Source organism: Gouania willdenowi, chromosome 2, assembly GCF_900634775.1.
Source record: "Gouania willdenowi chromosome 2, fGouWil2.1, whole genome shotgun sequence".
Lineage (NCBI taxonomy): Eukaryota > Metazoa > Chordata > Actinopteri > Blenniiformes > Gobiesocidae > Gouania > Gouania willdenowi.
Window position 1 is genome coordinate 9,100,088 of NC_041045.1, and position 13,279 is coordinate 9,113,366.

Here is a 13,279-nt window from a genome sequence, read left to right on the forward strand (position 1 = left end):
AGCCAAACGCACCTCGCCACAGTCATACTTACTACAAGCATTGCTCATGGCATATTTGACTCTTACTTTTTAAAGTAACTCACTCAAAACGTCAATCTCGCGCAAACCTCCAAGAGCAGGACTGGTACTCCACCACCGGAACTGCCACATCAGATGACCAGGTCAAACTCGCTTCGCCACAGTCCTACTTACTATAAACATTGCTTGTGGCATATTTGACTCTTACTTTTTAAAGTAGTTCGCTCAAAAAGCTAATCAAGCGAGAGAGCACTCCTTTCCAACGGCAGGACCTGGACTCGAACCCAGGACCTGCATCATGAAAGGCCCCGGCCAAGCACTGATCGCCACAGTCCTACTTCCTATAATCATTGCTTGTGGTGTATTTGACTCTTACTTTTTAAAGTAACTCACTCAAAAAGTCTCTCTTGCGCAAGAGCATTCTTTTCCAACAGCAGGACCCGTACTCAATACCGGGCACTGCCGCATCAGAGGACCAGGTCAAACACGCCTCGCCACAGTCCTCTTTAGTATAAACATTGCTCGTGGCGTATTTGACTCTTAATTTTTAAAGTAACTCACTCAAAAATTTCTATTGAACGAGAGCTGTCCTTTCCAACAGCAGGACCTGGACTTGACCACAGGACCTGCATCATGACAAGCCACAGTCAAACGCACCTTGCCACAGACATACTTACTACAAACATTGCTCATGGCGTATTTGACTCTTACTTTTTATAGTAACTCACTCAAAACATCAATCTCGCGCAAACCTCCAACAGCAGGACCGGTACTCCACCACGGGAACTGCCACATCAGACGACCAGGTCAAACGCACGTCGCCACATTCCTACTTACTATAAACATTGCTCATGGCGTATTTGACTCTTAATTTTTTAAGTAACTCACTCAAAAAATTTCTCTTGCACGACAACTCTCCTTTCCATCAGCAGGACCTGGACTCGACAACAGGACCTGCATCATGACAGGTCTCAGCCAAACTCTCTTCGTCAGAGTCATACTTACTACAAACATTGCTCATGGCGTATTTGACTCTTACTTTTTAATGTTACTCACTCAAAATGTCAATCTCACGCAAAAGCGCTCCACTCCAACAGTAGGACCGGTACTCGACCCCAAACATTACCGCACCAGCAGACCAGGTCAAACCCACCTCGCCACAGTCCTACTTACTACAAACATTGCTCGTGGAGTATTTGACTCTTAATTTTTAAAGTAACTCACTCAAAAAGACACTCAAGCACGAGAGCTCTTCTGTCCAACCGCAGCACCTGGACTCAAACCCAGGACCTGTATCATAACAGGCCACAGCCAAACACACCTCGCCACAGTCATACTTAATACAAGTATTGCTCATGGCGTATTTGACTCTTACTTTTTAAAGTAACTCACTCAAAACGTCAATCTCGCGCAGACCTCCAACAGCAGGATCGGTACTCCACCACGGGAACTGCCAGATCAGACGACTAGGTCAAACGCGCTTCGCCACAGTCCTAATTACTATAAACATTGCTTGTGGCATATTTGACTCTTACTTTTTAAAGTATCTCGCTCAAAAAGTTACTCAAGCGAGAGAGCTCTCCTTTCCAACGGCAGGACCTGGACTCGAACCCAGGACCTGCATCATGAGAGGGCCCTGCCAAGCGCGGATCACCACAGTCCTACTTCCTATAAGCATTGCTTGTGGCGTATTTGACTCTTACTTTTTAAAGTAACTCACTCATAAAGTCTCTCTTGCGCAAGAGCATTCTTTTCCAACGGCAGGACCGGTACTCGACCCAGGCGCTGCCGCATCAGAGAACCTTGCCAAATGCGCCTCGCCATAGTGCCACTTATTATATGCATTGCTTGTGGCGTATTTGACTCTTACTTTTTAAAGTATCTCGCTCAAAAAGGTACTCAAGCGAGAGAGCTCCCCTTTCCAACGGCAGGACCTGGACTCGAACCCGGGACCTGCATCGTGAGAGGTCCCGGCCAAGCGCGGATCCCCACAGTCTTACTTATTTTGAAATTTGTCGTGGCATATTTGACTTTTACTTTTTGAAGAAACTCACTCGAAAAGTCTCTCTTGCGCTCTGTTCCAAAGGCAGGATCGGTACTCATACCCAGGCACTACTGCAACACATGACGCAGCCAAACGCAACTCACCACAGTCCCTCTGACTATACATATTGCTCGTGGTTATTTGACTCTTTTTTTTTTAAAAGTAACTTACTCAAATATTTACTCTTGTGCAAGAGCTCTGCTTTCCAACAGCAGGACCCGTACTCAAACCCGGGCACTGCCGCATCAGAGGACCAGGTAAAACGCGCAGGACCGGTACGCGACCAAGGGGCTGCCGCATCAGAGAACCTTTCCAAATGCGCCTCGCCATAGTGCCACTTACTATAAACATTGCTTGTGGCATATTTGACTCTCACTTTTTAAAGTATCTCGCTCAAAAACTTACTCAAGCGAGAGAGCTCTCCTTTCCAACGGCAGGACCTGGACTCGAACCCAGGACCTGCAACAGGAGGGGCCGCAGCAGAGCGCAGATCACCACAGTCTTACTTACTTTAAAATTTTTCGTGGCATTTTTGACTTTTACTTTTTGAAGAAACTCACTCGAAAAGTCTCTCTTGCGCAAGAGCACTGTTTTCCAACGGCAAGACCGGTATGCGACCAGGGGGCTGCCGCATCAGAGAACCTTGCCAAACGCGCCTCGCCATAGTGCCACTTATTATAAACATTGCTTGTGGCATATTTGACTCTTACTTTTTAAAGTATCTCGCTCAAAAACTTACTCAAGCGAGAAAGCTCTCCTTTCCAACGGCAGGACCTGGGCTCGAACCCAGGACCTGCAACAGGAGGGGCCCCGGCCAAGTGCAGATCGCCACAGTCTTACTTACTTTGAAATTTTTCGTGGCATTTTTGACTTTTACTTTTTGAAGAAACTCACTCGAAAAGTCTCTCTTGCGCTCTGTTCCAAAGGAAGGACCGGTACTCATACCCAAGCACTACTGCAACGCATGACGCAGCCAAACGCAACTCACCACAGTCCCTCTGCCTATACGTATTGCTCGTTGTGTATTTGACTCTTTTTTTTTTAAAGTAACTTACTCAAAAATTAACTCTTGTGCAAGAGCTCTCCTTTCCAACCCGGGAACTGCCGCATCAGAGGACAAGGTCAAACGCACCTCGCCACAGTCCTACTTACTATAAACATTGCTCGTGGCGTATTTGACTCTTAATTTTTAAAGTAACTCACTCAAAAAGTTGCTCTTGCACGACAGCTCTCCTTTCCAACGGCAGGACCTGGACTCGACCCCAAGACCTGCATCACGACAGGCCCCAGCCAAACGCACCTCGCCACAATCATACTTACTACAATCATTGCTCATGGCGTATTTGACTCTTACTTTTTAATGTTACTCACTCAAAATGTCAATCTCACGCAAAAGTGCCCCACTCGAACGGCAGGACCGGTACTCGACCCCAAGCAATACCACACCAGAGGACCAGGTCAAACCCACCTCGCCACAGTCGTACTTACTACAAACATTGCTCGTGGTGTATTTGACTCTTAATTTTTAAAGTAACTCACTCAAAAAGATACTCAAGCACGAGAGCTCTCCTTTCCAACGGCAGGACCTGGACTCGACACCAGGACCTGCATCATGACAGGCCCCAGCTAAACGCACCTCCCCACAGTGATACTTACTACAAACATTGCTCATGGCGTATTTGACTCTTAATTTTTAAAGTAACTCACTCAAAACGTCAATCTCGCGCAAACCTCCAACAGCAGGACCGGTACTCCACCACGGGAATTGCCACATCAAACGCGCTTCGCCACAGTTCTACTTGCTATAAACATTGCTTGTGGCATATTTGACTCTTACTTTTTAAAGTATCGCGCTCAAAAACTTACTCAAGCGACGAGCTCTCCTTTCCAACTGCAGGACCTGGACTCGAACCCAGGACCTGCATCATGAGAGGCCCCGGCCAAGCTCGGATTGCCACAGTCCTACTTCCTATAAATGCTGCTTGTGGCGTATTTGACTCTTACTTTTTAAAGTAACTCACTCAAAAAGTCTCTCTTGCACAAGAGCATTCTTTTCCAACTGCAGGACCGGTACTCGACCCAGGAGCTGCCGCATCAAAGAACCTTGCCAAATGCCCCTCGCCATAGTGCCACTTATTATATACATTGCTTGTGGCGTATTTGACTCTTACTTTTTATAGTAACTCACTCAAAACGTCAATCTCGCGCTAACCTCCAACAGCAGGACCGGTACTCAACCACGGGAACTGCCACATCAGACGACCAGGTCAAACGCGCGTCGCCACAGTCCTACTTACTGTAAACATTGCTCATGGCGTATTTGACTCTTAATTTTTTAAGTAACTCACTCAAAAAATTTCTCTTGCACGACAACTGTCCTTTCCTACGGCAGGACCTGGACTCGACCCCAGGACCTGTATCATGACAGGCCTCAGCCAAACGCACTTCGCCACAGTCATACTTGCTACAAACATTGCTCATGGTGTATTTGACTCTTAATTTTTAAAGTAACTCACTCAAAAAGATACTCAAGCACGCAAGCTCTCCTTTCCAACGGCAGGACCTGGACTTGACCGGAGGACCTGCATCATGACAGGCCCCGGCCAAACGCACCTCGCCACAGCCATACTTCCTACAAATATTGCTCATGGCGTATTTGACTTTTACTTTTTAAAGTAACTCTCTCAAAACGTCAATCTCACGCAAATCTCCAACAGCAGGACCGGTACTCCACCACGGGAACTGCCACATCAAACGACCAGGTCAAACGCGCTTCGCCACTGTCCTACTTACTATAAACATTGCTTGTGGCATATTTGACTCTTACTTTTTAAAGTATCTCGCTCAAAAAGTTACTCAAGCGAGAGAGCTCCCCTTTCCAACGGCAGGACGTGGACTCGAACCGAAGACCTGCATCATGAGATGCCCCGGCCAAGCGCTGATCGCCACAGTCCTACTTACTTTAAAATTTTTCGTGGCATTTTTGACTTTTACTTTTTGAAGAAACTCACTCGAAAAGTCTCTCTTGCGCTCTGTTCCAAAGGCAGGACCGGTACTCATACCCAAGCACTACTGCAACACATGACGCAGCCAAACGCGACTCACCACAGTCCCTCTGCCTATACCTATTGCTCGTTGTGTATTTGACTCTTTTTTTTTTAAAGTAACTTACTCAAAAATGAGCTCTTGTGCAAGAGCTCCCCTTTCCAACCCGGGAACTGCCACATCAGACGACCAGGTCAAACGCGCTTCGCCACAGTCCTACTTACTATAAACATTGCTTGTGGCATACTTGACTCTTACCTTTTAAAGTATCTCGCTCAAAAAGCTACTCAAGCGAGAGAGCACTCCTTTCCAACGGAAAGACAAGTACTCAAACCAGAGCACTGCTGCATCAGAGGCCCCGGCCAAACGCTTCTTGCCACAGTCCCACTTACTATACATATTGCTCTTGGCGTATTTGACTGTTACTTTTTAAGGTAACTCACTCGAAAGTCCATCCCAGTGCTCGTGGCGTATTTGACTTACTTTTTAAAGTTACTCACTCGAAAAGTAACTCTTGCACAAGGGCACACCTTTCCAACGGGGGGACGGGTACACAAACACATCAGAGGCCCCGGCCAAACACCCTCTTACTCTGAACGGTGCTCTTGGCGAATTTGACTTGAAAAGTATCACTTAACACGTGAGGTGTATTGACTGCACCATATGATATTCTTTAATGCAATATACATTTTACCTAGTTTGAGTATTGGCTTTCGTAACACGTTTTAATAATCAAACACAGCAAACACTGCTGTTGGAATGTTTATTGCTTGTGAATTGTGGAAGTTGCCTATTCCCGGCCTTTGGTTGTTGTTGCATGGGGGTTTTACCACCATAATAACCATTTGTTGCTTCCCTTCTTTGTTGAAAGCTAAAGTTTTAAACTCCACCTGTTAAGTTTCAAGTTTCTGATCAGATCCATATATGCGTGTGTTTGGTTGTTGGCTCGTCAGTGTGGCTTTTGGCTCTGCTGCGCTCAGGACCTTGCAATGGAGGGTCTAACGCGGACACTCATCACTTTGTATTCATAAAATGTTATGTTTATATCAAGAAGGTGTCCGCAGAGAATTCTTCACATCACCACAACATTTAGACGCGCATGTCGCGAGGCTGTAAACACTTGGCTTAAATTTGTGTGTTGTGATCATAGGTGACGGACGTTCGTAGTACAGCTCCTGTCCGACAGGGAATGTTTAGTTGGTCGAAGCCAGCCAGAGATTAATCCAAACTAGATTCGAAGCATAGGCCCTTTATAATTCAGTTTATTTTGTGTGATTGCTTTTGTGTGTTGCTGGTATTATTTTAAATATTCAGTCAGTGTGTGTTTTTAGTGTCGTTAGGTTGTCTTTTTTTTAATATGTTTTTCTATTTTTGTGTATTTTGTACTGATCTTGTGTACTTTTTTAGTATGTCTTAAATATATACATAATCATTATTTTGTGTATTTTCATTGTCATTTCGTATGTTTTAGCATTAACAGTCATTCTCTGCATTTTTGCGTTTTTTGTGCATGTGTGTAAATCATTTTTTTTCTTCCTTTTTTGTTTTTTATTTGGGTTTTTATTTAAAATAATGATAAGTATTGTTTTGCTCACAAAGCACATTATTTATACATAAAATAAATCGATAACTGCCTTCACTGATCCTGGATCTATTCCTAAGACACAAAGCAAGCTCCACACACATCTGTTCAAAAATCTAAACACACACAAAAAAAAAAAAACAAATGTTCTATGGTTTCAGATTCAAAGTAAGAAGTTATTGACTTCCATATTATTCTTATTCGTAGGAAAATCTTTTGTGGAATACATTTTAAATAACACTTTACTTGTAGTTCTTTGTTTTTGGGTGGTTTGGACATCATCATAGATATAAACTTGACATCACATGGATTGCAGCTGCCGTGTGCCTTTGTGGTGGCCATCTTGGTACAGGCCTGCTACCTATCCCATATTTCATGTCATTGGAGCTATTATCATGACATGAACAGTGTTTAATGGTGATATTACCACTAAATACATCTTTAAATAAGTAAGTTAGTACATGGAGTTCTACATTATATACATTTATAGATGAATAATAATCATAAATCACCAAATAAAACCTTTTTTTCTCAGTAGGCATTCGTTTTTATTCATTTTTAACAACTTATGCCTCTCCCATCAAAGTCTATGTACACAATATATTTCATTTTAAATATACTTCGGAACAGAAACATTCAAATTAGCTGTTTAAGTGTTGCATTGTATAAAATACAGTGGCAAACATTAAAAAAATGCATAAAAACAATTCTGAACAGCACTAGATTTAAAAAGTGACATAATAATTAATAATAATCATGATAATAATAATATCGAGTACAGCAAGTTTTCTAATCTGTGCAAAAGTTTGCAAAATCCCATGAAAGGTCAGCAGGCGATACTCGCTCTTCATCAGTACCAGAGGAGGGTATCCTATCAAAGGGGTGGGGGAGGAGTCTTAACAAGCTGGGAGGGGAGGGGAGGGGAGGGGGGCCAAGAGATGAAAACCAATGTGCAAACCAAACCGAGACATTGGATGAAGCTTGTAGAGCCGTCTCCCTGTGTGCTACATTGGGAGGCTGTGAATCGCATTCATCATCATCATCATCATCATCATCTTCCTCTTCCTCCTCCTCATCATCATCCAAAGAAAATCAGGGTTTCCCAAAGTAAAGAATAGAAAAATAATTGGCAAATCAAACACTTTGCTGTAGAAAAATAGGTCGACATGTTGCTAAATCTCTCCTTTAACCTACGTGTGTCACACAGCGTTTTGAGACTTTAGTTACCAAGTCAAGTGCAGTCTCCATGCAATACATGAGTGTGTGTCATCGCTACAAAAACCAAAAAGGTCTGATTTCATCATGCAGTTCCATCTAAATTGTTGGGGGTACATTTACACGTGGCGTTGTCTGTAAAGGCTCGAGTGGACGATATAAAGCTAAGGCTGTCGGAGCGCAGATGTCGGCTATAAACATAAAAAAAAAAATCTTGTTTGCTGTTTGTTTTTTAAAAAGTGGATTCTTCGGAGAAAGGCGATGGAAGACCGAAAACATGCAAGAGAGGGAGTCAAGGGAAGCTATCACATGCTAATCACATGTTTGATGTAAAGTCAAGTCATGCCTGTATACTATTTGCCAAAAGTACCGGGACGTGTGTTTAGGACTTTGGTTAATTTTCAGTGCGTATCAACTCAATTTCCTCATATTTGACGACAATTTTTTGTTTGTTTCAAGTCACAAAATGTTGTCTGGTGGGGATAGTAAAGTGTGCATTTTCATGGGAGTTATCGCCTTAGCCCCAAACCCTGAATGAAATTTTAGAATAAGATGCAACTGCACAAATTAACTCAAAATTGGTGTAAATGGCACAAAAAAAAAAAAATGGTACACACAAAAAGTGAAAGTGTAATTTTCATGACAGGGTCAAATGTGTTGGCTCCCAAAATTGAGAATCATTTTTTTTTTTTAACTTTTGCCTGTTCAAATGGATGAGGCAGATAACTATTGGAAAATGTCACACTTTCACCATACATACGATTAATTATATTTAACATTCCTAAAATACACTACACTTTATTTACCATAATGTGCCATGTGTTTTATTTCCTTTATATTTGATCACGTGACTCGCCATCTTTCCTTACGTCTTTGTGTGTGTATGTTTACTACCATTTGAATGAAGCATCCCAGTACTTTTGGCAACAGAGCATGACATGTGTGTGTTGTTTGCATACACACAATGCAGCGGCAGGGTTGCCAGATAAAGGTGATGACTTCCTGCACTGAAACTTGACAAAAAAACCCATTAAGATTCCACCAAAAACCTCCCACTTAGGTTTGTAAAAACAACACATTTACTTTACTTAAAATCATCCAACCTGGCAACGCCGCAGTGCGAGTCGGACACAGAGAAACAACACACGTGTGTTCTAATTGATTAACTTAATGTGAGCCTCCACAGCAAAAAGCGCTGCTCTGAGTTGTTTTTTTTTCTTGTACTGGCCGTCATTATTGCTCTCAAAGACCCATGCGGGTCGTTGTTGTGCTTGGGAAGCCCACGGAGCCCCTTCAATGTCGTCACACTGTCTACAAAGAAGTCTTTCCGTGTGTTGCGGAGAACACTAGGCACACTAAACTTGGAGAATCTGGTGAGGAGGGATAAGATTGTGACCACGTTGGAGCTAAAATGGAGCTTCCAATGCCTCAGGAATAGTTTCAAGTAGCTTTTGTTCCCTGCAACGAGGAAATAATGAGTAGAAGGAAAAGGAGCTACAGTTCTCTGGGAGCGCGCCGGGATCACACCTGAATGCCCCGTTTAGTTAAGGTGTGCGAGGAACATGCAGAGAACAGAAAAACATGGGAACCAAAGTCATGCATATCTTTTCCAGATGCACATGGTGTGTGCGTCGTGTTGCTGGCAGTGTTCTGTCAACTATGTACATGGTCGCTGATGATAACAATATAGTGTGTGAATACTTCTGTATAAATTGAGTTTATTCATCTACATGTGGAGGTGGGTGGGGTGGGGGGATTGGAAAGGAATGGAAGTAAGTCTACAGTTTGTAACCTTTGCATATTCAGTCTCTTTCTTAGACCCTGAGTCAAGCTTAAGAGAAGACCTTCAGTCATCGTTAGAGGGTTAAGGGTTGGGGGGGCCCAAGGTTTCTAGTTCCCTGGAAGCCCCGGGTCGGACACCGGCCTATGGAGTCCCAACATTCCTGAACTGCTGGGAACGTCTGGTACTGAAGCCGGTCGAGCCGACGGGGGGAGGTCCTCCGAGGAGTCCAGTCCAGCTAAGCTCCCAGTTGGAAGAGTCTCTGTGTAGAGGAGGACCGGGGAGGTTTCTTTGGATTTGTTCTGGGCCATTTCAAAACCAGGACTCTGTGGAAGACAACACAATGCTGACATAGTGCTGGTGTCAAATTACAAGCCTACAATGCTGTTTAGAGGCCGATTTTCTTTATACTCACATTTCAAAGTCTTTAAAAGGGATGTGTACAACATTCTCTTATTTCTCATGCCGAATACAAATAAAATTGAGGCTGGTGTCAAATTACAAGCTCTTGATGTCAACGTTGCAACAACAAATCAATAAAAAAATCGACTATTAAAAGCGTTGGCAACAAATTTCATGATAAATTCGTTGCATTGTGGGATTTTTGTCACTGACCGTGATGCAGAACCGTTTACTCCACCTACAGACTGTTTGCGTGTGCGCAGTGTTTGTGTGTGTGTGAGTCTGTGAGAGACACTTTAATTTCAGTTAAATCAGCTTAAGGTATAATTGCTTTATAGATAAACTGTTTCATTAAAAAATCTGATTAATCGATTATTTTATTGACCGATTAATCGATCAGGAAAATAGTTGCAGCTTTACTTGCGTCCAAGGTTGTGTACAGGGTGATGGTGAGGCTGGTGTCAAATTACAATAATCTAATTTTACGCATATTTATTAACCAAACACAAGTACGAGGACTTACAGTGATGCAACATGAGCGACGGTGTGTACCTGGGGCCGAGGAGGGGCGGGGCCAAGGCTGAGATCGCTCTGGTGTGCTGACACAGGCTGGTTCCTGATGGCCGGCCTCTGGTACTCAGGGCTGGAAGTGACGGTGCTATAGGCGGGGGGCCCGGCCGTGGTCTGCCTCTGGAGGAGGTGCAGGATGGCTTGAATATCCGCTGTCATCTGAGACTCCAGTCTGACCAACACAGAAGGACAACGTCAGGATAAATAAAGTAAACAAACAGTATTAGCGCTATAGTTAGCGACTTTAACTACCGTACCTTCTGGCGTACAGGACGCAATTTTTTTTCCTTTAAAGTGGAGGGTGCGGGCAATGCTGCGGTGCGCTTTATGTGTGGATTTTTCAGTCAGTCGTCAAATGGACTGATATGCAGACGTGGAGCAGTGAGGAGGAGACTTCATGCTGATTGGAACTGATCACAATACACTGCAACCTACGTTAACCAGCAGCCCTCCCACCTGCCTGTCCTGTTATTACAATGCTACAGAAAACACGTTTAGGCCACTTCTAAATGCATTTTAGACCAAAGTTGGCCTAAAATACATGACAAAATGAAACCTTAATGGAAATTTATTGAAATTTTTGGTTTAAAAAGTGCAAAAGTTCAGTAAAATCACCAGTACATGGCACTGTTTCTCTTAAACACAAAGCAATGATTTAAATGTATTGTATTTGAGATTGGTGTAGGTACAGGTGAAAACCACCAGGGGGAGACTCAACACAATTCTTTTTTTTTTTTTACATGTTTGAGCCATTAAGCCTTTAATATGCATGTTATTTTCCTTTTTAATTAGCAAAACAAGGTTTATGTTTGGCATTTTGCTAATGCTTGTTAAGTGGAGAACAACCAACTAGCCTAACAATTAGATTTTAGCAGAGGTGGCAAAAGTACTAGTCCTCAGTACTCAAGTAAAAGTATAGAATAAAAAAAATTCTCTGGTATACATAAAAATATTGAAGTTGCTGCCTTATTTGAGTAAAAGTAAAAACATACAAGCTAATAAATGTCCCAGTCACTTTGTAGATTTTCTGTATTTTGTTGTCTGATGTATTTTTGTTGTTCTTTTGTGTAATTTTTTTAGTATACATGTTGTCCCATTGTGCATTTTTTCTGTTTTTATGTCCTTTTTTTTGGATTTTTGTTCTTTTGTGTATTACTTTGTTTATTTGTACCTTTTTTTTTAGGATCAATTTTGTGTATTTTTGTGGTCCCATTGTGCATGTTTTTCTCTTTTTGTGTCCTTTTTTTGTATTTTTGTTCTTTTGTGTATTTATCCGTTTATTTGTAGGTTTTTTTAGGATTTATTTTGTGTATTTTTGTTGTCCCAATGTGCCTTTTTTTTCTCCTTTTGTGCATTTTGTTGTCCTATTAAGTATTTGTGTGGTTATTGTAATTTTGTGTATTTTTTGCTGTCATTTTTGGCATTTATTTTAGCCTGTGTGCCATTTTGCAACAACAAATTCTTTTTTTTATTTGAATTAAAATGATCGAGATTTATATCATATATCGCCATTTTGAGAAAAAGTATCGAAATATGAATTTCGGTCCATATCGCCCAGCCCTAGTAGAGAGTACAGATATTAGTTTAAAAAAGTAAGGTACAGATACCAGAAAAAAATGACTTAGTACACTAAAGTAGTATTTGGATTTTAGTCAGGCTGAGCTAGCAATTGGCCATTTTATCTGACTCTGATATAAACTCGGAAATCTTCTCAACAAATGTGATGGCGGCGTCCCCAGAGGGCGGCCATTGTGTCACAGAATGAACCATTAAGGAAGTGGTGCATGAGCTCCTCTGTAGTCAACAACACATTTCTGCTGGAAGTATTTTTACTCCACTCAGTAATTAAATGAAACGTAGCCAAACGGCCCGTCAATTTGATGCATCTTTGTGCTTTTGAGGAAAGTAACAATTGTTCTTGTCTCTCGGGCACCAAACTTTTCGCAGTATTTGTTGGGCATTTTAAATTAAAGCTCTATAAAAGGAACGTATATAAAACTCGAAGTTAAGTCAGGGTGTTTTCTTGAAAACAATTAAAACCACATAATCAAACATTTTTTCATGTTTACTTGCCCGAGGCATTGTAAAAAATAAATAAATACGGTGCTTTTATTAAAAATATTTTTTCTTGGTATTATAAATGAATATTGTTTTATTATTTTAATTAAAAAAATGTGAAGTTAAATTTAAGTGAGCTACTTTATAATTAATTAAAAAATAATTTAAAGGAGGACATTACACACAAGGATTCAAGCACATTTTCCTCCTCAATCTAAATTTCCCCACATATTATCGACAACTAAGAAGTTAATTTGGCTCATTAAATTGAAATATAATATTTAAGTGACACATTTTATATGAAACTTCAGTGTGTTCGTTTTGTGATTGTCATTCTGCTTCCTTTCATGCCATTTTCTAATCATTTTCTGTTTCATTGTTGCTGTATTGTGAAATTTTCTTTCATTTTGTGGTTTTTTGGAGTCATTTTGTATACTTGGTACTATCATTTTGTGGATATTTGTTGTTTTTAAGATTCATTTGTATATTTTCTGTTGCATTTAGTTATTATGTTGTTTGATGTTTCTTATTGTTGTTGTTTTGTGTATTTTTGTTCATTCTGTGC

The 13,279-nt window shown here is 41.5% G+C and overlaps 1 protein-coding gene across 5 annotated transcripts in view; it reads right to left on the minus strand.

Annotated features, from left to right (window-relative positions):
- Positions 1–7,231: 7,231 nt before the first annotated feature.
- LOC114475363 (potassium voltage-gated channel subfamily H member 7-like) overlaps positions 7,232–13,279 on the minus strand; it is an 83,230-nt gene continuing 77,182 nt past the window's right edge. For all 5 annotated transcript variants that reach the window (XM_028466127.1, XM_028466109.1, XM_028466118.1 and 2 more), the window contains 2 exons: positions 10,639–10,828; positions 7,232–10,010 (listed from right to left, as the gene is read on the minus strand). In XM_028466127.1, coding sequence (XP_028321928.1) covers positions 9,795–10,010; positions 10,639–10,828 — 406 coding nt within the window. In that variant the 3' untranslated portion in view covers positions 7,232–9,794. The remainder of the gene's footprint in view (positions 10,011–10,638; positions 10,829–13,279) is intronic.